We start from the raw sequence: 25392 nt of genomic DNA, 5'->3' as shown, positions 1-25392 counted from the left end.
TTTAATTAAAGAATAGAGAATATACTGTCAGGCCTTAAAAACCCACCTGCAGAGCGCTTAATTCCTTAATAACTTTTGATAGACAACTCTGATTAAAGCCTAAAATAATTTGAAATCAGCAAATTATAAAATGCAACACAAAACAAAAAACAAAGCATATGACCAAGAAAAATCAAGAAAAGATTCGAAGGTTGCCAAAAATCAAGTGCTTGCAGCAGGGAAGAAGAAACTGTTCTGACAAGTAAAGATGATGATAAGCTTGATGTTAACCTTAAAAAATGATGTTCATTAGACATGCAATTTAGGACAATTCAAGGGTTAATGAATTTGCCTTTTATAATGCATTATTCAGAACACCAAACTCAATGGAAACACTTCTGAAATAATGAAAAAATCGCATAGGGCTGTCAAATTTTGTGATCTCAGAATTGAGGACAACATATTCATCCAGAATTCACCATTGTGCTCATTATCAAATATCTGAAAATTTCAACTAGAAATTTCTTTAGGGGGTTTGACAATAATTGAAAATAATTGCAGTTTTGATGATGACGCAGCGATAGCATTCATTTTGCATCATTTATGTGGTGTTTTGACAAGGGTTTATGGACTGTAATAGTTTTATGTTGCTGGAGCTGGGGTTTCGAAATCCCATTTTGGTGATTGTTGCAAATTTTTGAAGGATTTGGCATATTTTGGTAGTGTTTAGCATTGTTCAGTTCGGGTTTGGAGGTCAGCTATATATATCAGAATTTCAAGAGTCATTTGCTGCATATACCAATTGGCTACTCCATATTTGGTCACCATTTAAGGCAGCAGTGCTTTCCACTTGGTAATGGGCTTCTGTTTATGCATCCGGGTATGTGTAATCTTTTTTATTAATCATAAAGCCTTATATTTGAAGGAACTCTTTTGTTGCTGTAGTAGTATCAAATCTGATATCTTTGTATTCTCCATTGTTATTCAAGGACAACTCATAAACTTATGGTGTGCTCCTTGATCATTTGTTTTCTCTTTTATTATTTATCATTTTTATATGTTTCTCTATGATTTGGTATTGAAAACAAATATCAAACACAAATTCGAGACTCATAAAGCAGATTTTAGAGGGTAACTTGCCGACTGTTTGATGAAATGTCAACCGGCTAAAACTGAAAATTCAAGCCAGAATTAGTAGGCTTTTTTGCAAGGAGTCAGAGGGCACATACAATGTAAAAGAGAAAGATTACTTTGTGTTAAGAAAGGGACTAATTGAGCCATTCAATCAAGCTTTCAACCAACATTTTTGTAAAAGCATGAGTAGATCAACCACACACATTGAGCACCTCAAATGATATTATGAAAACTGTTTGCAGTGAAAGGGAAGTGATAATTGTTTTTCTTTTGTCTCGCAGTCTACTTGTCTTCGGTGACTTTGTGTTGTAGGCTACTAGGTACTTGAAGCAGTTGTGGTGAGTCTGTATTGTGGATTCATGGAGACTCAGAATGTTGCCCAAGCACTATGTAAATATCTATGAATTACATATTGCGGATGATTTTTGAAGTTGGGACTACTCTTGCATGATTCCAATATAAGCTTTTTGAAATTCAACAGTGTATGTGCAACAAAAGGGCCACACTATGTGGCAGATCATATTTTTAGCTTTTGAGTGGTGTAACTGTATATTGTAGAAAATGGTGCAAGTATTGGCTGTGTGGTCAATTTGACAGCAAAGACTGGAGAGTTATTGTACTTTTAGTTATTATATCCACTGTCTGCTTTGTTTGGGTCTTAAAACGGAGTATCCATTGGTGACATTAACATTTGTAGAGATTTGGAGGCTTCCTTTGTTCATTTTTGGGCCTCTGATATAGAGTCTGCCCAAGTGGAAGAAATTCAAAATTCAGCTTCTATTGTTTTCTAGTCCTTGATGTAATTTTGCTGTTGTCTTTCATACATTTGTTTCTATGATCTATGGTAATTTATTGTATGGAGTAGCATTTGATCATATTTGAACATTGTAGAACTTCATTTCTCTTTATTTTAACTGATTATTTTGATAAATAACTTTGATTGTTTATTCTATTTATGTATTTTCACGTATTTGGTTCCTTTGAGTAAATTAATCAATTTAAATTACTTTAATATACATACACAGTTTATTCACATCCCTTTGATTTTTGGGAAATAATCTTGTATATTATAACCCAAATCAGGTAAGTGTGCAGTTCACTATTGTTTTCTTTCTTACTATTAATCTTTTTTGCCAGACTCTCTTGTCATTAATTGTATTACTGGTTTGGAAATTGCATTAGTCTGTAGACTAAAGTCCCTAAAATTAACATATCACCTGGAAGATGATTTGTTTTAGTTCCCTTTGCAGGATGATCAACCAGATGTCCAAGGATTATCTGTTATTTTATCAACTGGAAGATCTGCAACTCAAAGTCCAATAGGTGGTATTTTGGGATATTTGTTTCTAATCATTGTGATGATATCAGGATATAATGATTTAAAACTTTAATTGATACGGTATATTTGTTTGATAAACATACTTGATTTCAAAGCTAGCGTATTTTTGCAGGATTGTGAATGTACATATTTTCCATTTTACGGTGGATAGGTCACAGTTTGTAATGGCGGTTTTGGATTATTTTAGCTCATTTTTTCCTTGTAAATAATCTTTTCCAAATACTGTTTTGGTACACAAGATAAAATGTTGAAATATTTGTGGAACAACAGGCACAAGCGTGTGATAGATTTACAAAATCTGAGCGTTTGTAGATGCAGCTTGCTAAGGTTGCTCGAAAAATATACTGATATATGAACTTGAGTAGTACATCAATGGTTAATTTCAAGTAGTACATCGATGGTTAATTATATTTGAAATTAACCAGTGGTATTTTTGAATGACATAATTAATTTGTGGAAGGAAATAATCTAAATTTATGGCCAGTTTGATGAGTAAAAGCCTGGATGGTAATCCCCCATCTTTCTTATGCAAAATTGATGAATTTTACAGACTGTATTGGGAGGGTGAAAACTTCTGATTTGGGATCGAGTGCAGCTTGTTCCAATTAAAAGACCCGACTGAGCTTGTTCTTTTGAAGTGTTATAATCCATATTCTGAAGCAGACTTTTCACATTACAACCAGTCAAACTTGGTGTACATTTTCAACTTGGCTATCGGCATTTAGCAAGTTGCTGCACATTGAGATGGTGAAGAATTGGTGGGATGGTGGAAATTGTGAACATTCCTATGGGTTTTTATTCAATGTTTACTGAATTGTTGCTAGTTATCACTGGTTGTCATTCCCTATGCATGTCTTATAATTTGTCCTATAAATGATAACTTAGTTTCATACACATATGAAGTGGCTAAGTAGCTACTCAACAATGGTAATTATTGGAGGCATAATTATCTCAGATTGTGGGTGTTTAAAACTGCAAAGATTCTGCAAATTCTGTATCCTTTGAGTCAGACTTTTACTTCAGTCCTTGATAGCTAAGAATGGTCTTCTAATAATCTGAATATTGAGGAAGTTGACACTTATATATCTGATCCAAAAATTATCTACTTCTGCAATATATCAGTATGATGATATTGCTTGAGGATATAGCCTTAATTGTGTAATATGTGAAGAACACTGAAATCTTCTAATGCCAATACAATAAGGAACAATCAACCTTGATCAAATGGGAGTATTTCTGATATTAATTACAGGATATTGATACTTAGAGGAGCAGACTGAATTGTTACTGTGTGTCCTCTAACTGCACCGATAACCTCCCTATATATATCCTTGCTGATGGTATGTCCCTCAAAGGGACATATCCCTTCCTAAACTAGCATAAACTAACTTTCCTATAAGTTGGCGATCTGAAATATAAACACAATAACATCTAACTAACAATGTGTTAGATTAGTTAAGGGTTATAATGTTACTACTTGAGAAGTCGCCGGCTCCTAAGGAAAGTATATAATCTAATGCCAGCCTAATGATATATTACTTATTAGGGTAAGAAGGTCTAGTGTGGTCTGCACTTTCAGACCTGTATATTGTCAAGTTAAATATTTAACAAAAACATAGTCCAGGCAGATGCTGAGGATGTTTTCATAAGCAAAAATGGGAAAAATTGGAAATTTATTTTTTCGGTATTTTCTATGTATAAACTCTATTTTCGATATAAATGGATCACTTTTTGCCTTTTGGCTTGCAAAAACATCTACTGTTGCATTTTAATTGCTTTCAATTAAGTCACAATACTATAGGTTCTACACTAGGTATTGTAATCTGAATTCCTAATTCAGATCAGTGGTATCAAAGCTTGTTCGCTGCTGTATGTCCCATTGTACGCGGTCAGCTTATCGAAGGTTGGGATTGGCCACAAGAGATCTCTTAGATTATCTTCCTTTGAGACGCACACAGTTGTAGATGGCAAAACAACCACCGGAGGGGATGGATGAATCCTTCAAAACACTGGTAGAAGAGGCATTAAATAAACAACGTGAAGAAATGATGCAACAATTTTCACGGATGCTTGAAAAACGAGAGTTACACGCGAGTCCAAGCAATTCAAAATTTGGCGGGCAAACCCCATTCAAGGTGCAGGTAAATTTTGATATTCCAACTTTTCAAGGGAAAATTGATGCAAATGTTGATGACTGGTTGTCCAAATTGGAGAGGTACTTTTGTGTTAACAATTTCTCAAATATTGAAAAGATAACCTTCGCCCTCCTCAAAGCTAAGAATCATGTGAAGTTGGCATGGGAGATACACTTAACAACTGAAGAAACCCAAGAAGCTCAGGATGGACATGAATTTTCTATGTTATTTGATGGAAAACCCACATGAGAAGAATTTGTAGAGCATATAAAACAAGAATATTACCTTGAGGATACCTATTAACAAAAATATATGTAATGGCAATCACTCCGACAGAAGAAAGACCAGTTAGTTTAGGAGTACACCAACATATTTCATGCTCTCTCTGCAAAACTTGGCATCAAAGACTCAGAAAAACATCAGGTTCAGAAGTATAAGAGTGGTCTTCATAGACACATTCATACTAAAATGGATTTCTTGAATATAGAAACATTGTCCTGTGCTTTCAAATATGCATAAAAAATTGAGAAGTTCAAACAAAAAGGGAGGGAAAATCCAATGAACAACAAATGGAAAGGTAAAGGTAAAGGTAATAAGCCAATGGGAAAACAAATTGCTGAGGAACCATCTCCAAATTCACTAGCAAAGAAGACATGGGGGGTAAAGAAAATAGGGCAAGAATCAGTTATGTGGTGTGAAGTCCTTAAAAGCCCCTCTCATAACACTAAAGATTGTAGAACTATGAAGAATTTAATGATGGAAACCCATGAAGAAGCTATTGTACCCGAGGTGACAAATTTTGGAAAACAAAAGGAGGATGAACAAATCATTGAGGCTAACCCATATGCCTTCGTGGCCACTGCAAAGGTATTTGTTCGTGATGATGAAGAGAGATTATTCCATTCACAAATGTGGGTAGGAGGAAAAGCTTTACATTTTATTGTTGATAGTGGTAGTCAAAAGAATTTGATATCTTCTAAGACTGTAAAAGATTGAATCTGAAGAGAACATCACACCCGCAACCATATTCTATGGGGTGGGTGAGCCAAGGGCAAGATATTAAAGTAAACAAGCAATGCCATCTTTCATATTCCATAAAACCATTCAAAGAGGATGCGATCTATGATGTAGCTCCTCTTGATGTGTGATATTCTGTTGGGGCAGCCATACATGTATCAAAGTCATGGAATGTATGAGTCAAGGCCACGAAGTGTGACAATCAAATTAGGTGGACAAAAGTACCGGATTCCAAAGGTAAGTCTTGCATACTCTGCATCTTTGATTAGTGCAAAACAACATAGAAGGTTGATAGCCCAAATTGGTACATTTGTGTTCTTAATGATCTGTACTGAGGAACAAAAGAAAAATGTGTGTAATTCCCATTCCATGGTGTCCATTACAACAAAACAACAAAGATCAATGGACCAGATTTTAAGAAAATATCAGAATGTGTTTGAGTTACCAACAAGGGTACCCTCACATTGCCAAGTTAGACACTCTATTGATTTAATACTAGGAACCCCATTGCCTAATGAGCTAGTATATAGAAGGTCAGTTCTAAAAAATGATGAGATAAAAAGGCAAATACAAGAATTAATTCAAAAAGGACATATCCGCCCAAGCAAATCTCCCTGTGATAGCCCAATTGTTCTTGCAAAGAAAAAGGATGGTACATGGAGGCTCTGTATTGATTATAGATCATTGAATAAGATCATTGTAAAAATAGATACCCAATTCCTTGGATAGATGATCTCTTAGACCAGCTTAGAGGGGCAAAATTCTTCACTAAAATTGACTTGAAATCTGGGTAGCATCAAGTACCAATTGATCCAACGAATGTATGGAAGACTATTTTTAAATCTAAAGAGGGACTATTTTAATGGTTGGTGATGCCTTTTGGTCTCACAAATGCACCAGCCACATTTTTGAGGATGATGAATGATGTTCTTAGGCCATTCACTAACTCATTTGTAGTTGCATATTTGGATGTTATTCTAATTTTTAGTAAAACTTGGGAAGAACATCTGCAACATGTGGAACACATATTTTCTACATTACAAGACCATGGACTCTATGCAAATAAAGAAAAATGTTATTTTGGTATGCAAAGTATTAAGTACTTGGGATATGTTATTGATAGTGAGGGTGTTCATGTTGATCCTGTAAGGATCTAGGTAATTAAAGATTGGCCTGCTCCAAGGAATCTCACAGAGTTGTGTAGCTTCTTGGGGTTAGCTAACTTTTATCGTAGATTTGTGTTTGGATTTTCACATTTTTCTTGGCCTTTGAATCAGTCATTACGAGGAGGTATGAAAGCAAAATTCAAGTGGACAGGTGTTCAACAACAAGCATTTGAGGAGTTAAAACCACAATAACGAGACTGGCCACGAGTCGGGCGAGTCATCCGAGTTAGCGAGTCAAGTTACCTCAGCTGCGTCAAAATGACCTGTGACCCTAGCTCGGCGGCTCAACTCAGCTAACTCGGCTGACTTGCCTGGGTGACTCGGTTGACTCATCTGACTTGGCTGATTTTTAAGATTTTTGCCTTTGTAGTTACATAATCAATGTATGTTATGTATGTGATCAAATTACCTTCTGTTTTATAATGTTATTGTGTCTTTAATCTTTATTCAAGAATGGGTGCATGGAATTAATTTAAATCCAAAAAAATCTTTAAATTTCAAGGGTTTTATCACTTTGTTGAGTCACTGCCAAGTCCGAGCCGGGTCACGAGTCGAGTTACCCTTGCCGAGTTCGAGTTGGGTTCGAGTCTTGTTATTTTGGTTAAAACAAAAGTTATGTTCTGCACCAGTTTTATCTCTTCTGGATTTACAATAGTGTTTTGAAATACAAACTGATGCATTAGAATATGCCTTGGGAGCAGTCCTCATGCAACATGGACATCCAGTTGCCTACCATAGTGAGACTTTTTTTGATAGTGCGTAGATATCCCACCTATGATAAAGAATTATATGCTATTGTTCAAGCTTGCAAGCAATGGAAGCATTAAATATTGGTAAAGGAGACTCTCATCAACATAGATCACAAACCCCTTCAATTTTTGCAAACACAAGGCAAATTATAGAATGATAGGCATCAAAGATGATCAACTTATCTTCAACAATTTCATCTCAACATTCGTCATAAGAAAGGAAGCACCAATAATGTAGTAGATTGTCTGAGTAGGCCTCCAATTGTAGGAATAAGTCTGGTATTAGAATCATGTGGTCCCAAACAAAAAATTGGGCTCACTTGTATGGACATGATAATGAATTTTCTGATAATGAGAGCAATGTTTCTAGATTAGATTGTGTGTTTTTTTAGCATCAACGTTTCGGATCATACTACATGATCCATCATCAGGATGAGAGAATACCAGAATATGAAATATGCAGACCAGGAAACCTCAAGCAGTCCTAAAAGGAGGGGGAAGGAAGGGCACAAAAACCAAGAAGACCGACAATAAAGACACAACCAAAAAGAGAAAAGGAAAAGAATAAACAACAAGAAAGAGGCAAATGCAATACCATTAAATTTAAGAAAAAGAGTAAAAAAGGATCAATAAGATAATAGTGAAGGTGAAGCATATTTAAATAATAAGGATCAGCGTTAAAGAAGATTGAACACACAATTATGATAATAAATATATATGAGAGTATATATATATACACAAAAATAAATAAATAAACCTATGCACTTATATGTGTATACAAATATATAAAAGGAAATAAATCATAAAAGAAAATAAGCTTTTTGCTCCTTGGCTTATTTTCTTTTATGATTTATTTCCTTTTATATATTTGTATACACATATAAGTGCATAGGTTTATTTATTTATTTTTGTGTATATATATATACTCTCATATATATTTATTATCATAATTGTGTGTTCAATCTTCTTTAACGCTGATCCTTATTATTTAAATATGCTTCACCTTCACTATTATCTTATTGATCCTTTTTTACTCTTTTTCTTAAATTTAATGGTATTGCATTTGCCTCTTTCTTGTTGTTTATTCTTTTCCTTTTCTCTTTTTGGTTGTGTCTTTATTGTCGGTCTTCTTGGTTTTTGTGCCCTTCCTTCCCCCTCCTTTTAGGACTGCTTGAGGTTTCCTGGTCTGCATATTTCATATTCTGGTATTCTCTCATCCTGATGATGGATCATGTAGTATGATTCGAAACGTTGATGCTAAAAAAACTCACACAATCTAATCCAGAAACATTGCTCTCATTATTAATGGATTGTGGAAATCTGATAATGTTAATTGAATTTTCTAATGTTTATACTTAGCGTGTGGAAGGTAAACATGTGAATGATTATTACTTGCAAGATGGAATGCTTTGCCACTTTGGCCAAATTTGTGTTCTTGAGGAAGAATGTAAGAAGTTAATATGGGAAGCTCACTACAGTAAGGTTGCTAGTCATTTTGGAATAGGTAAGACTACTGCTATACTACAAAGATTGTTTTACTCACCAAATATGAAAATGATGTGATAGAATACATTCAAGCATGTACAACATGTGCCATTGCAAAGCCTGCAAATCGTAAGCTAGGTTTATATTTACCCCTTCCAATCCTAGATAAACCTTGGCATTTAATTTCAATGGATTTTGTGTCTAGACTTCCTACCACTAAACATGGGCATAATTGTGTATATGTTGTAGTTGATAGATTTTCAAAAATATCAATCTTGGTGGCTTGTAGAAAGGCAATCTTTGCAGAAGAAACTACAAAACTTATTTTTGAGCATGTTTGGGTTCATTTTGGGCTACCAAAAAACATTATTTCAGAAAGGGATTGTTGGTTTCTTAGTAAATTTTGGTCTTCATTATGGGCAATGATGGACACAAAACTAACAAAGTCTACTACTTTCCACTCTCAAACATATGGTCAAACAGAGGTTATTAATCGAATATATATTTAAATCTTGTGTATGTATCACTCCAAACATCCTCATACATGGGATGAGAGCCTTCTCTATGTACAACATAGCTCCAATAGGGCAATTCATAGTTCAACTGGCTATAGCCCATTTGAAGTTTGTCTCGGATATCTGCCCTTAGCACCAATAAATATTTCGATTCCTATTATGCAACTTGACTTGGTACCATGCTTGGATAAGGAGAAGGACAAAGTAATGAAGTTCATTGATAGAATTCATCATTTGCAGCAGAAAGTTCATGAAATTTTGGAGCAGATCACTAAGAAGTATAAACAGAGGCACAATGAGCATCGAACTCCTCATAATTTTCAGGTTGGGGATAAGGTATTGTTGCATTTCCAGAAGGAATGATTACAAGGCCCTCATAGGAAGCTTCGTTCTCTTTACTATGGTCCCTATATGATTATAAAGAAAGTTGGTGAAAATGCATTTGAACTCAACTTGCCTCCATTTTTGGGTGTTCACCCAATCTTCAATGTAGAACTGTTGAAGCCATATTTCCCTCCTTTACTAGATATTGCAGATGTTGTTGAAGAAATCAGTCATACAGAGTTGAATCCAAAAGCTGTTAATCCACTTCAAAGTGATCAAATTTGAGGAACCAAAAAATTTATATGTACCATGTGGTAAAAGCAGGACAATTTGTTCAACAGGGAAGATGGCTTATACGTGATCAAATCCAACTTCATTTTCCACATTTGATGCAAAGTGTAGATGAAATGGGACCCATTTTCTCTCAAGGAGGAAGGAATGATCAAAACATAGTCTAGGAAGATGCTGAGGATGTTTTCATAAGAAAAAATGGGAAAAATCCGAATTTTTTTTTTTTTCGGTATTTTCTATGTTCTAGTATTTTGCATTTTCAGATATCTCCAGGGCATTTTTGGGCTTTGGCGATGCCAGGAAGTTGTAGATATGTGTAAAACTTCAGACACTAAATGTAGAACTTTAGAAGATCTTTCCAGAAATTTTGATGGTTCGTGATTTCAAGCTACGAGTAGAAAGTTATGACTTCTACAAGTAGATGTAATTTTTAATATAGATTTTAGTTTTTATAGTTAGAGTTTACTTTGTAATTAATTAGCTTGTGGACTTTTTGTTTTCATTTCCAAGGGATAGTGGTGACCCTTGGGATCCATCAAACTTGTATAAACTCTATTTTCGAAATGAATGGATCACTTTTTGGCTTGCAGAAACATTTACTGTTGTATTTTAATTGCTTTCAATTAAGTCGCAATACCGCAGGTTCTACACCAGGATTTGTAATCTGAATTCCTAATTCAGATCAGTGGATTTGTGCATTTTATTATAAGTTGATTCCCTTGTCTCCCTCTCTTTGTTAACAAGTGAATTCTCAAATGTATGCTAGATTCCATTTGATTTTCATTATATTGCAGCTTGTAGAAGGTACAACCAGTATACTCATGAGAGGGCTACATGTTTATCTCAAACTAATATTCAATGCAGATTTGCAACAGCAAACCAGAAACAGTTACTAAATGGGAACTAAATACATTTTATTTACATTTATCGGAACATGTTTTTTCTAATAGAATAAGCCAAAAGAGATAAAATATGCCTTAGGAAAACCAAATAAGACTTCTGCAAAATCAGGGGACTCCACAACGTGGATATCTTTTGCCTCTCGATGTGGTCTCGTAACAACACTTTCTCTGGATTGATAAAACTGTTCTTTGCTGGCCATGCTTCCTGTTGCTTTCCCTTCACACAAGCTTCATAAAAGGATCCATTTGCCACTCTTTTGGGAAGGCCATGTCTGGTATTCAAACCATAGTTCCCAAACTTGGACTTGGCAAAGCTGACTCAATTCGTGACTCAGCTATGACTCACCAACAACTCAAAAAAATGAAACAAACCCTTGAAATTTAGAGATATTAACAATTTAAAACTTATTTCAGGCACTCTTTATTGAATATAACTTAAAGTTTAAAAACACTATAGCTTTATTAAATAGAAGACATACATAAACAAGGAACATAAATGACAAATCCATCACATACGTAAAGTGCAAATTGTAGCTGAAGTAAATAGAAAACATAGGATTATATGACATGGATATATAGAATTACAAATGTATGTAATTAGTAAGATCCATGAAACCAATGACATGAGATGTTCCATGTAACACTTATGTGTAATTTTTAGGTGTAAAGTTGTAAAAAGTAACACTATAAACAAGTCTACTTGCTCAAGCTCTAGCTCAAGCCTCAGCCTCATCCTCATCCTCATCCTCAGCGTTGGCCTCGACCTTGGTCCCAACCTCAGCCTTGACTTGCTGTGGAAATTTTCTCCTACTTATCTTTGAGTATCTTGTCTGCCTTCTACAAAGGCATCTAAGTTAGGTCCTAGAGGACTGAATAGCCATAGCCCCCACATGTGAGGTGGACTCATGATCAACATCAATAGTGAGTGTGCATGTGCGTGTGTGTTTGCCAGAACGTGCTCTATCCTCCTTTGCTATAGCCATAACCTTAACCTCTCTATTTTCTTGGTCAACCTAGTCAAGGTCCACCTAAGTGAAGACTAGATCAATAGCCTCAATGAGCTGCTCTAACTCTGGATTGACCTCCTCTAGAGTGATCAGAGAGGAGTCAATGTCCAAAATCTGTCTGGTCTTAAGACAGAGGTTATAATCAACAAAGAAAAGATCATTTAACCTCTCCACAACAACCTATTTCACCTCTTCGAGTGGATGTGCTCGAACATGGACCAATTGCACTCACATCTAGAAGAATTGCCTAGCTGACTCAAAATATGAATGACAATTTTTTGAAGTTTTGAGGTTGAGGGCCCAAACATTTGCCATCATCTATCACAAATAAGGAAAAGAAAAAAATTAGTCTCATTTACAAGTACAACTTAAAGGCTATATTACAAAATCAAAAATCAAAATGCATAACATATAAGCTATAAACTTAAGAATATATTTTTACTTGGCTGTCATTATGTCTAAGCATCTGTGCACATCTTGCATCTGTGCACATTTTGCTAGAGACAATCACCCCTTGATTATTATATTTATCTAGCCCAATTGTAGTTAAGGTTGCGCCATCACTATACATCTTATGCAATACTGTATATAGGCCGATAAGAACCTCCTCATTTGCCTTGAAGTCAGTACGGGAACAAAATGTTGGATTAAGGTAATAAACTGCTGCATGGATGGGCCTGTGAAATTGGTTTTGCCATCTCCTATCAACGATCTCTCAAATGGGGCCATACTTCTCCTCCACTCTTGAATACTTGGATCTAATCGCCTCCTTGGCCCTATCCATGCCCTCATATATGTAGCCCATATAAGGCTTCTCCCCATCAACAACTCGTAGGAGAACTACGAGGCGCTCAATCACCCCTAGATTATTATATTTATCTAGCTCAATTGTAGCTGAGGTTGCGCCATCACTATACATCTTCTGCAATACTGTATATAGGTTGGTAAGAACCTCCTCATCTACCTTGAAGTCAGTATGGGAACAAAATGTTGGATTAAGGTAATACGCTGCTGCATGGATGGGCCTGTGAAATTGGTTTTGCCATCTCCTATCAATGATCTCTCAAATGGGGCCATACTTCTCCTCCACTCTTGAATACTTGGATCTAATTGCCTCCTTGGCCCTATCCATGCCCTCATATATGTAGCCCATATAGGGCTTCTCCCCATCAACAACTCGTAGGAGAACTACGAGGGGCTCAATGACCTGCATATAATGTAAAAAAAATAGTGAAGTCATAAATTAAATTAAAAAAAAGCAAAATTACAAAGTTGCAAAACAAATAAAAATATGCATATAAATTAAAAGTAAAACTAAATTATTAAACAAGTAAATGCTAAATGTTAAATTGTAATAAATTTACCTCCAAAATTTCTTGAGAAGGTTTCCAAAAACCAACAATTGACCATCAACATGTAAACATTTGAATCTGCCTGTCTTACACCCACACAATGTTTTTTATAATTTTTGATGATACATTTACTCCTTTACAATGTGATTTAGTTTCTTGTTTGGATGATGGATATTCAGTCAACTTTCAGGTTTGATAAATATAACATGTGTCCAACAAGATCATTCTTGACATTTGACCTCTGAATAGGAGCTTATTTTTTAAGTGATATGAACTTTCTTCTTCAACAACCAAAATTTTTAATTGTTGAATATCTGATTATTTATATTTTTAAATAGCACATCATGTCTTTAATTTAGGTGTCACACTTGAGGTTTATTTTCTACCCTAGTGCATGTAACATTTTCTCCATTCCTCTTTAACTATTTTGCATTTTAATATGAACGAATGTGGTAAAAAGAAGAACCGCCTCCTTTGGTGGCCACACAAGTCTTTTTTTATTGTTTCTGATGTACATGTCCCCTTTAAGATATCATACTCATGTTACCCTCAATTTGTGTGACAGAGATCAAGTACTAAAATGTTTTATTATTTATCTTAAACCTCAGTTTCATCCATGAAGTTTAATTTCTTAGCAGATTAAATTTTGAAATTCAGATAATCTCGTAGCTTTTTTTATCAATCTCTTCATTTCTAATTTGTTTGACCAGATGTTGTGACTTCATTATGATTTTCTTCATTAGTAGTGCTCGAGATAGACTTCGGGTAGCATGGTTAGGTTAATAAATATATACTTGAAAATAACAAAGACTTATTAGTTCTTTGCTATTTATAATGTCTCTAGTCTATTTTTCAAGAAAATATGCATTCTTTTCCATAGGTCATTTGTCAAGCAGTTTGCATGTAGGCTTTGAAAGGAACTAAATTGAAATGTCTAGAGAAGATTCCGATTTATTCAAAAGTTTTTCCTTCACCGCTTGTTGTTTGATGGCTGACTTCAACATATAAATTGGTTTGTTATTCATGCATTAAAAAAAAACCAATCTTGGAGTCTATTAATAAGTGATTAGTGAATAATCAATAGACTTGTTATGAAATAAGATGTATCGAAGAGTCATGACAGTTGGTATCCTTAACCAACTTGAGTTCTATATGTAGGGATTGTTGAGAACAATGAGGACATGTTGGTAATGTAATACTTTGGGTACAATCAATAAAAGTAATATTCTGCCATTGCCGTGTGTTTTACTTTTCTATGACATTGTTGTTAATGTTGTTCTTCTGTTAACCACAAACTGGGTGCATTGATATGTAGTTTCTATGCTAAGATCACTTTCATATCTAGCATGTAAACACTTCCATATCTAGTGCATGAATACTTCCATATTCGACACATAACATTTCTGCTCCGTTGCCTAGTACAAACTTGGAGGTCTCAAAGTGACAGGTGAAAAGATGGAGGTATAATAGGTTGTACTTTTGACAAACAAGTAGTGATAACAAACAGTAACATTGAGGAGGAAGTGACTTGAGAGGATCAATTGACACAGGACCTCGTTCACACGTGGGATATAACAGTAGACCAGTACGTACAACGAGAGGCAGAGTAGAAGGCTCTTTCCATTGGTACAGTACGAGCTAGACTCATGGTGAATGATCTCTTGGGGAGCTTTCCGAGGTTACTGGCTCATAAACTAGTAGAAGTAGAACAAGAAAGAGAGGTCACCCAAAGAGAACAATGAAGATAACAAATACAACAACATTACATGAAAGGAACTGACGTGAAGAGGAACCCCAAGATACAAACAGATGCCGCACAATCGGTATTACTAAAAAGTAATGCTCCTCCTGCCGAATAATGACAAAAGGCACCATAAGGAATCACAGCTAGAGGAAAAAAAAGCTAGAATTTGATGATGCGTATGAATCCAACAACAGATAGAGAGACAACAAAGGTTGCAACGCCTTACGGAAGGGTCCACATAACTCACAAACCTAGTGAGAAATGTAAGGAGGGATTGCCATTTGGTAGTGCTGCCGAGACGGGATTAATGCTTCATTCTACCTCGAACGAGGTAGACACATATAGTCGGGGAAGCGAGTTGGGTGGAACAGAGCCATCTATGCACTTTGAAGCCGGTGACAAAGAAGTTTGGAAGGAGAGGTCACTGACTTCATAAAAAATATGGTATGTCAGATAAGAGGGCTGGCCATATCCGACGAAATAAGAATAGGGAAAATAGAGCTGAAGACCTCGAGAAGGAGGGAGTGCCGCTACCACCAAGGTATATACAAGAATAGTAGGAGAAGGGAAGTGTCATAGCCTAACGGTATGGGGGAAGTACCAAGGGGGCATGAAGGAATGATTGGCCCACCTAACTTCCAGAACACAGAGGTACCAATTAGGGAAGAAAAATGTCAGATACTCTAGACAGACAAAAACTCCCCAAGTTTAATGGCAATGGGTTAGAAGACCTAACATGATAGTGTAAGACATGTGTGACCATTTGGGAACTATTGGGCAGGAAGATGAAGATTATTGGGTAAAGGCCTTCCCGACTTCCTAGTGAGGTATAACCATTGATTGGTACACTAAATCATTTCATACTTTGAATCTATGGTGCTTAACTATTGAACATTGCCAAATGTCAAAGATAAACATTATGATCCAAAAGAAAATCATAACATTGAATTTATGAAAATACTTATAGACTTATAGTTCAATAATGTTTGAATCACGATTGAGTAATCTTAAGAGTGTTCTCAATCATCAATTGGATTATCTAAAAAATGTGGATCATAGAGGTCTTGAGTGGTTGCAAGTAATAGATCCTCATCATCATTGGAACCAAAGCGAGTTCCACTAGCATTAGAGGGTGTAGTGTTGACCTCCTCGTCATCTACATCAAGCAATGTGGCTCTAGCAAGATCTTGCATCGTCATATCCATGTCAGTAGATTCAGGTGCCACATCCCAAAGCTTCTTTGCCCTCTTATTGTATGTTGGTTCCTTACATGATAGCGCAAGTAGATGTGAACAAACACCAAGTCTTTTGCTTTTTTTGAGCCCAATCAGTTATGCTTCATTAAATGAATAAAGGAGTATGTACGCCAATTTCGCTCAGTGACAGAAGAGGTAGCAACCAAGAGAGAAAACAAACAAAACAAAGTGTTAAAATCTACAGTGCAAGTGATCAAAAAACATGAAAAACACTAAAATTTAAAAACTTACTTGTGATAAGATCTTTATGGCAAGAGGCTAGAGGTACAAGTAATCTTTACCATTGAGGTACCAACATGTAATACCATCCATTCTGTTTTAATTATTCACAACCGTAGGATCTACATCTGTTCCTGAGATGAATAATACAAATTCTGTCCTAACATTTGCCCCCACCTTTGAATTGTTGAAGATCATACTGAATGCCTTCTTATACCCACTAGCAACCTCAACATCTCTATAAAGTTCCACCCTACCCGAAATAGAAAGTACATCTGGGCTATAATACCTGGGCGAGAGAGCATAAGCTAGGAGACGCAAAGGTGTAGTCATCTAGAAAGTACATCTGGGCTATAATACCTGGGTGAGAGAGCATAAGCTAGGAGACGCAAAGGTGTAGTCATCTTGTTCTAGCAGTGAAGAACAATATCTTCAATTTCTTTGTATAAGGTCTCTGTAGGGTGATTCTCACTCCTTTGTATGATCTAGGATATGAATAACGAATGATATTCATTTAAGTTATCTTGATGTAAGTTATGTAGATTAAATTTTTTAAAAATTTAGCTATCTCTTAATAATAATATTAATAAACTAGGATAGAGGTTTGCATTATAACTTACCAATTTGACTTTCTCGAACATGGTGTCCATGGCATCATAGATGTCCCCCAAGCATGGCTGATTTGCGTCGGCAAACGTAAGCATATATATGATAGACTTGGTGAATCCAATATGTAATTCAACCGAGTCCACCAATCATCATCCAATGTCATTGCCTTGACCTTTTGGGCCCTTGTTGTATTGAATTGTTTCCAAATGCCCCATTGGTTGGTAGGCAACATTTGTGAGAATGCATCCTTCACCCTCATTGTGTTGTCTAAGGACAATTGTGTGTGATGCAAAGTGGGTTTTAGCCACCTAAAAACATGTTAATAGTAAGTTAGTAACACATTTAATTATGTAGAACACGACAAATGATTTTTAAAAAATGAAGTAAATAAATTAAATTGTAAAATGTACCTTCAATAATTCCAATTTGGAGAAAGTTCTGAAAATTGCTTGTGACATATGGTGGTTTGTCACAATCATTTGAATCGCCTCACACATATATATTTGCTTCATTCAATCTATTTGGGTGCCAATAGCTTGTATCACCAAATTGAGGGAATGGATGGTGCACGGTGTCCAAAAGATGTGATCATATCTAGCCTCTACTAATGCACCTGCAGCCCTGCAAACTTTTGCAAACTTTTGCCTTGTTTATAATAACTTGGACAACATTATCACTACCCACTGCTTCTATGGAACCGATGAGAATCTAAGCAATAAACTCAACATCTTTTACTTGACCCTCACAGTCAATTGCCTTCAAAAACATTGCCTCTTTGGGGGACACAACAATAACATTAATCAAAGGACTTTTTTGCAATCTTCTCATCCATCTGAGACAATAGACGCACATGTTTGACCCAAGTATCTCTTATGGGTTTTAGTTGGGTTTGTACATTCTCTCTCTCATTGTGCAATAAGGTGGTGTACACCTTTTCATGTCCAGGGCCTTGGTAACTAGAAGGTGCATTATTTATTGCTTGCATCATCTCCCTCTTATAAAGTGATCTAACTAAGTTGAGTGGAACAACATTCACAAAGAGGCAATGCCCAATTTTTTCATCAATTGTATCTCTCAACTTATTTTGTTAATGGCCTCTCATGTGGGTGATGATTTTTGGTTCTTCTATGTCATCATCATCCCTAGAAGATATAGGCAAGAAAGGATGTCTAGAGGCTTGGTGAGTGGGTGGTGTCATTGATTTTTGTTTCCCACTATAAGCACCGTGTTTCCTTTTTGAAATTAATTTGTCAACATTTTCTTGTTCTTTTACATATGCTGCTATTTTCCCTGGTGGCAACCCTTTCTTATCTCGCCCGTCACACATATTAATCCTTTTACCCCTAGGGCTCAAGAAGTTTGACTCTAGAGTAGGAGCTTCTATATTGTACATTGCAAAAATTACATTTCCAAATGAACCCCCCCACCTCCAGTACATTGTGAAATTCTTGTAGTGTGTCTCCATAAAGGAGACCTTTTATCAATTTTAAATTGAGATCCCTCCCCACCCATTTAGCTTTGATTACTCATTGTTGCACTTGCAATCATATAACAAAAACGAAAAAAAAAAACTTCAAAACTTCTACAAAATTTGAAACTTTAAAAAAACTTGAAACAATGTACGAAAAAACTAAAGAAAATGGTTCCAATGCATACTTTCAACACTGAAATCTTCCTTTATGAAATATTTTTCACTCCAGAATCAATCTCCTTGGATTTCAATCAGTTCAGTTCAAACTTGCAAGAATGAGATAACAAAATGAGAGACCAAATGAGTGTAAAATGATTTTGAGAACATCTAGAAGGGGCCGTTTTAGGGTTTCCAGCAAAAAAAACAATTAAAAATTGTTTTTATAACATGTTTTAGCTCCACATTTCTTTTTTGGGCAGTGGGTCCGTGGGGGTCCCCGCGGATTCATGGGCGGTCCCTGACGGATCCGTAAACGACCTTATGGATCAGTGTGGAATTGCAGACCACAAGTCTGCAGGGATTCACAAGGTCCTTTACAGACCCTCAGCAGATCCAAACCCAGTACAGACCTGGATGTTGTCTTCAGGCCAGACACACGTATCCGGTAACGTAGCATAGAACTCAGCAAGGAGTTTTTACTCTTAACAAATATGTTCCAGCATACACTGTCTTCGACACTCAGAAACTCCACTCAGAAACTCCATGATAAGGGATAAAACGAGTTTGATCCTCAACTGTAAGGAGATACGGAAGATACGCCCTATCAAGGTTTCTATCAATTCTGAAATGTTTGGCAACATCTAACTTTTAACTCACACACTCACTCCCTACATTGCAATGGCAGCATACAAATAGACCTGGCAACTACCTAACTCCTCAGCAAACTGATAGTGTATTTCCAGCATTCAGGAACAATAACCAATATCTGAAATATCCAAATACGGTTCAGACTCCATCTTAATGCCTCTGCACAATATTAATGTTTCCCACAATTGCAATATGGAGTCTCAGGCTCTTGGGAAGGCTCCCATGACCAGCATCATTCATTCAAATCCTATTCATATGGAGGAAAAGCAGCTATGGTGGAGGTTTCCTTCTGTTTTGACGTCCTTTACAACAGAAAATACATCCTTGGTGTCAACTGGTTGCTTGTCTTTTTGCGTCAACTTTTGGACCTCACTGTGTTCCAGAGAACTGTTATAGAATGTAGAAAACTGATATTCCCTATTTGATATTACTAAACAATGGTTTAAAATAAACAGTACAAATTCATGCTCAACCAAATCAAAGCCCCATTGATCAGCACTTGTCTCAAATGAGATTCCTGAAGCTTCATGCACTAGAGGAGAATGTTATTCATGCTGTCAAGAAATGATATATCTGGCACGGCAGTAATGAACAAGCGTGATAAGGAGTTAGGATTAACATCCATCATATAATGAGCCGCAGACAGAAGTTTAGCATATTCCTTTCCCATGTTTAACCAAAACGACTCCCCAACTTTCAAACCAACAATTTCAATCACCCATCACCATATAATAAATTATAATAATATCCAAAATTAATCATTTGCCCAAATATTCAATCTGTAATATTTGGCATCCAAATGAACTTCAACAAACAACTTATCAAAAAGGTGAATTAAAGTTACCAGATATTAATGGGGAATCCATATAGAAGCAATAGATAAACCTTCGAATCTCAATAAAAGATGGAATACCTATCTATAAAACTCTTCTATGAGATCTCCAGATGAAAACTCCATCAAACTGAACAATAATGAGTAACGGTGAATCCTGAATTGCATCCACTCCACAGATGGAATTGGTTTCTTGTCCAACCAGCCAAAACCCAAGTGTTTCCGACCTTCGGTTTCCTAAACCGAAAGCCAGAAGCTCTCAGATTTTTTCAAGAGCAATAATAAACCAAGAATAATGAATGAGCCTCTCACTGCTCATTTATAGCCAACTGGGGAAACTTTTAGAATTATTTACAAGATTCCTTCTCCTTTTCATATTTAACTTTAGCCTGCGAATAAGTAAATTGACTCTTCAATTTTCCTTTTAATATAAAATAAGTTACTATAATGACACTACGAAATTAAAACAAGTCATTAAATTTATTTATTTTCAAGAACTTAAATTTTAATCATCTAATTAAATTCCAGGGTCCAAATAAAGGGGAGATTACACTATTGTACCTGACATATTTTTCAGTGTTGTTGACCAATTTTTAGTCATTTGTTGAATTTTTTATTATTTTCTTTGTTTATCAGTTAATTATAGCTAGGAGCTTCTAAAATATATTTATTTTCACTATTGTAAACTTTAGATGACCGTTCCATTACATTTTTTGTTTCTTTTTAATATTATAATCAGTGATAATATTTTCAGATTTTTGCCTATTTTACCACTTCTTGGACAAATTTTCTCTTATTTCTACCAAAACCACATAGGAACAAGATCACCAAGGCATGCCAGTTTGCTATGATAAGAACTATTTTCCATCCGCTTGACTCAAACCTGACATTAATACAACAACATGGGGCAAAATTAGGTGATTAAGGCTTCTTGTGATGGACATCATTAATATAACTGGTGTAATGACACTGATCCGCTATGTATCAGAAGAGTTATATAGCTTTATTACCAAAATATTTTTGTAGGTCAATGTATGACATTATATATTTTAATTGTCAAGTCTTCACTAAGAAGTAAAATGATTCAAAGTTATAACATTTAGTTCTAAACTTGTCCGGTGCATATTTATCACAGTTCTGTATATTCTTATAGTTGCTTTATGATCAAAACTTTAATGGGGGCATTAATCGTGTAATAATTATCATATTGTAATATGAGAGAACAATATAAACAGATGGTTGAAACTGTAAAGAAATCTTTGAACAATTTAAGTCTTATAAAATGAATGTTGGTTTCTTGTTTGCAGGTTATGATGATGTTCCTGCTTATCGTTTATCTTTGCTGGAGGATACAAAATCTATTAACCAGCTGGTATATTTGCTTCTGTTCTCTTATTCTTTTTCAACATTTGGAGTATGTTTTCCCAAAAAATATAGGTTACATGCTAATGCCGGATCTAGCTTTTTCTTGCTAAGGATAGTTCTCCTTATTTCTTTTCCTGTTTCATTTGAATGAAAGCTTGACGAGTTTCTATTTTCAATTCATTTTTTTGTCAATTATAACTGTAACAATCTCATAATTTGGACCTGGATAATGTTGATCATAAAAGTACATAATGTTTGTTTGTTGTTACATTTCTAGAATGTGCTGGTTCAAGAGGGAAAGGAGATGGCAGCTGTTCTTTACACCTATCGCAGCTGTGTTAAAGCTCTTCCCCAGGTCATTTTTTCAGTTTCATTCCTGTTCTGGAATGCCACCATATTTATGAAACAAGTCTTCAATTTTTGGTTTAACTATTATTGAAAATGTCTTGTAGATGGACTATTCACATTTTGATAAAAAGTTATTAGATGAATCACCTTCTAAAGAATCTTTCGTCAAGTACTTATCTTTGTTAAGGCACCTCCTAAATATTTTGCATAATATGCCTGTCTTTTTGCCATAAGTAACTGACACATTTAGCATGTCTATGAGTCCTTTGGGATTGGCTTTGTTGGTCTTTTGCGAATGATTACCTGAATATATTGTCAAAGTAGGATTTAAAATAATTAGCTATCAAAGGGAGTGTATTGAGTTCAAATGGTGTGAAGTTGGGAACTGTGAAGTATTTAACAAATATAAATTATCATTAGTTTCATGTTGGTGGTTTTAACACAATTAGGAATATGGGTAAAACTCTTATTAGACTTTGTTTTGTTTGCTTGTAAGGTTGTTTCATAGACAGTCAACTTGACTTCCTTATGTAAGCCAATTTAGTAGATTTAATTATAGTTTCAAAACTTGCCCAAAACTCACAGGAGTCGGAAGTCACACAGAAGGTTGAAAACTTTCCCATTAACTCACCTAATGGTTGTAAAGTTTTTCTTAATTTGCTATGTTTTTGTGTAGCCACTAAGGTCAATCAGAATTGGGTCTTTTGAGTTTTATCAAGTTGCGAGTTTTGGAGCTATAAGTACAAGTTTTGTCCATTCAAGAATTGGTATGTTCTTGACGTATGGGAATCTTGCTTGTATATGTAAAACAACTAAGCATCTTGTGGAAGTTTGTGCTAGTGTTCTCTGATGATATTCTGGTAGACAACAAAAATTGAGAAGACCACCTTCAATATATTGATGAGGTTGTGTATTGATCTGGACTTAAATCTTCCTCAGAAATACTGAATGCTTAGTATTTGACATAAAATCAAACAGTCCATAAGCAGCCTAAATATGCTCTGGTACCACTGTACTATTCTGAAGCAATTTTATCAATAGGGAAACTGCAATATCCCTTTCCCGATATTATACCAAAAAACCCAAGATATGTAATTGCAGATTTAAATCCGAATGGTAAACCAATATGCAATATAAATTCCAGAACTTTAATAGATTTATAACCAGCAGATTTGAATACAAGAAAACTCAGAAAAGTTCGTTTATTTCCTCCAATATTCAGAAATACATATATGCACCAAGAGTTAACACAAATAACCGCCAAATATGTTACTGTATTATACAACAACAATACAATAACACTCAACAATCCAGAAAATCTAATCTTATCAATAGAAATAACAGTCAGATTGGCAAATGTAGATAAAACCTGTAAGAAGGCTAGGTTTGTGTCCAACTTTCAAATGCTTCTTCAAGGTTTTGCGTCCTAAAAGAAATAATCAACAACTATTTCCAGCTCCCAGATTAATATTTGTTTGAATATTATAATCTTCATATATCCTCTCATGTGTAGCTTGTTGTACCTTTATTACTTTTCCCAATGAGATGCACGCTCATTCAAGCAATGTGGGATAAAACAACTTTTTTGTCCTTTAGTCACTTAAGTGAACATAGTACCTTTTGAAAATAAAGTGACAAGTTAAATGAACTTTAATAGTCACTTAGTCAGTAAACCATATAGTCATTAGGCATTAAAATAACTGACCAAATGAACTCTGATGAGCATGTGCAATAGCTCGTTGGAAAGCTCTCGGTGAGACGCTTCCAACCCAACACTGAGGTACCGAAAATACTGAGCTCTGATTACTTACTAAAAATAGTAAGTATCTGGACAAATTGCCGAAATTGCTCCGATGGCTCTGGAACTGGAAATGTCTAGGCCAAATCTCGAATTGAACCCCGTAAAGAACCTTTTCGCCCCCGAAACCTAGGTGAAGTGAGCTAGCCACACAGAATTATAATGTCCCAGAAAAAGGGGACATTACAAAAACTGAATAGTAGAATTGTAATTTTGTCAAATAGTTCACAACACCACTGAAACAATATTAAACCACTGTATAGATAGATTCAGATTTTGAACATAACCAAGGAATTCCAAAACTGCCTTGATGCTTTGATAACCCTTTATGAGAGTTTTACGTTTCACATATAAATTAGCAATGCTAGTAAAATTCACCGTTCACATGAAATAAGATTCGAAATCTGATAACAATAATCCAACCAAGCATGTTCATCCTAAGACTACGAACTAGGCGTCAGTAAGTGTCTTCTCATTACCAGTCATAAACAAATCCATACAAGGGCTAGAAAACAACAGTCATCGGTTTTGTTTTAATCACCCACCTAATAAAAAAATTCAAAATGCAGTATGGTATTGGAACAGACCCGTATAGTTGCCAAAAAAATGCCGCTGGGCGTCTACAATGTTTCACAAAGTCGTTCTGATGTTGGGGCTGACTCTCATCCACATGCTATTGATGCTTGTCTAACTCGCGGTAGGAAGGTTGAAGACGCAGTGAGCCCGAATGATGGAGTTAATGCCTTCACTAATCTCGAGTGTCGTTAGCTACTTCCAAGTTGACTTCCCAAACTTGACTGGATTACTCCGCCTGACCTCCCTTCATTCTTACTGATTATACCTCCGACTGAGATATCTGGCCGCGGTAAACTCTCTACTCTCTGAGCGTTCCATAGACCATGTGTTTCCTACGTATGAGTCTGGAACGAAAACTTCTTCTTGTTATTCAATTAGTATAATGGAACTTCCAAGTTGTGTTTGAAATGGCCCTTTTTAAAATGATGTTTCTTGTATCTCCCTGCTGTGTGCCTATTCACTTGTTGATCAACTTAATCTTTTGCCTATTCCATATACTAACACCAGCACTCACTTCCCAAATAACAAATTAGAAGTAGAAGTAGAAATAAAAGTTATAAGTTTAAGTTGCGCTTGAAGTGGAAAGTTGAACTATATTTTCGTTGCACATTGTGAAGCAAGATCTTTAGAAGTGCAAGAGTTGATATCCATTGAATGAATAACGTAAGTGCGTTTGTGATAACTAGCATATCCTATCATAAAATTAAGTAAAGTCCATGATTAAGAAGGACTCTTGAAATCATTTCATGGTCTTATTTTGCAAGCTTAGCATGAGAGATGACCTTATATCAAGAGAGGATTGAGTGTTTGGTGTTTCTCTTTGAAACATTTAGTATTTGATTCTACATGTTGTAGTGGAACAAAACTCACATCAACAATACTCACTCATATATTTGAACTTCTCATTATACATTTTCCTTTACGGGAAACCCTTAAATGTAGTATGAAATCAGCCCTCCATCTTTGGGTGGG

At 35.5% G+C, this 25392-nt stretch overlaps 1 protein-coding gene across 2 annotated transcripts in view; it reads left to right on the top strand.

Annotated features, from left to right (window-relative positions):
- PIR121 (transcription activator) overlaps positions 1–25392 on the top strand; it is a 341166-nt gene that overhangs the window by 18784 nt on the left and 296990 nt on the right. For both annotated transcript variants that reach the window (XM_089823811.1, XM_089823814.1), the window contains 3 exons: positions 2364–2436; positions 21641–21705; positions 21976–22053. In XM_089823811.1, coding sequence (XP_089679937.1) covers positions 2364–2436; positions 21641–21705; positions 21976–22053 — 216 coding nt within the window. The remainder of the gene's footprint in view (positions 1–2363; positions 2437–21640; positions 21706–21975; positions 22054–25392) is intronic.

Source organism: Cupressus sempervirens, chromosome 1 (genome assembly GCF_028749045.1).
Source record: "Cupressus sempervirens isolate cs-2001-9-10 chromosome 1, ASM2874904v1, whole genome shotgun sequence".
NCBI classification, from domain to species: Eukaryota; Viridiplantae; Streptophyta; class Pinopsida; order Cupressales; family Cupressaceae; genus Cupressus; species Cupressus sempervirens.
Note: the sequence above shows the minus strand (reverse complement) of the source record. Positions and strands in the feature narration are given on the sequence as shown.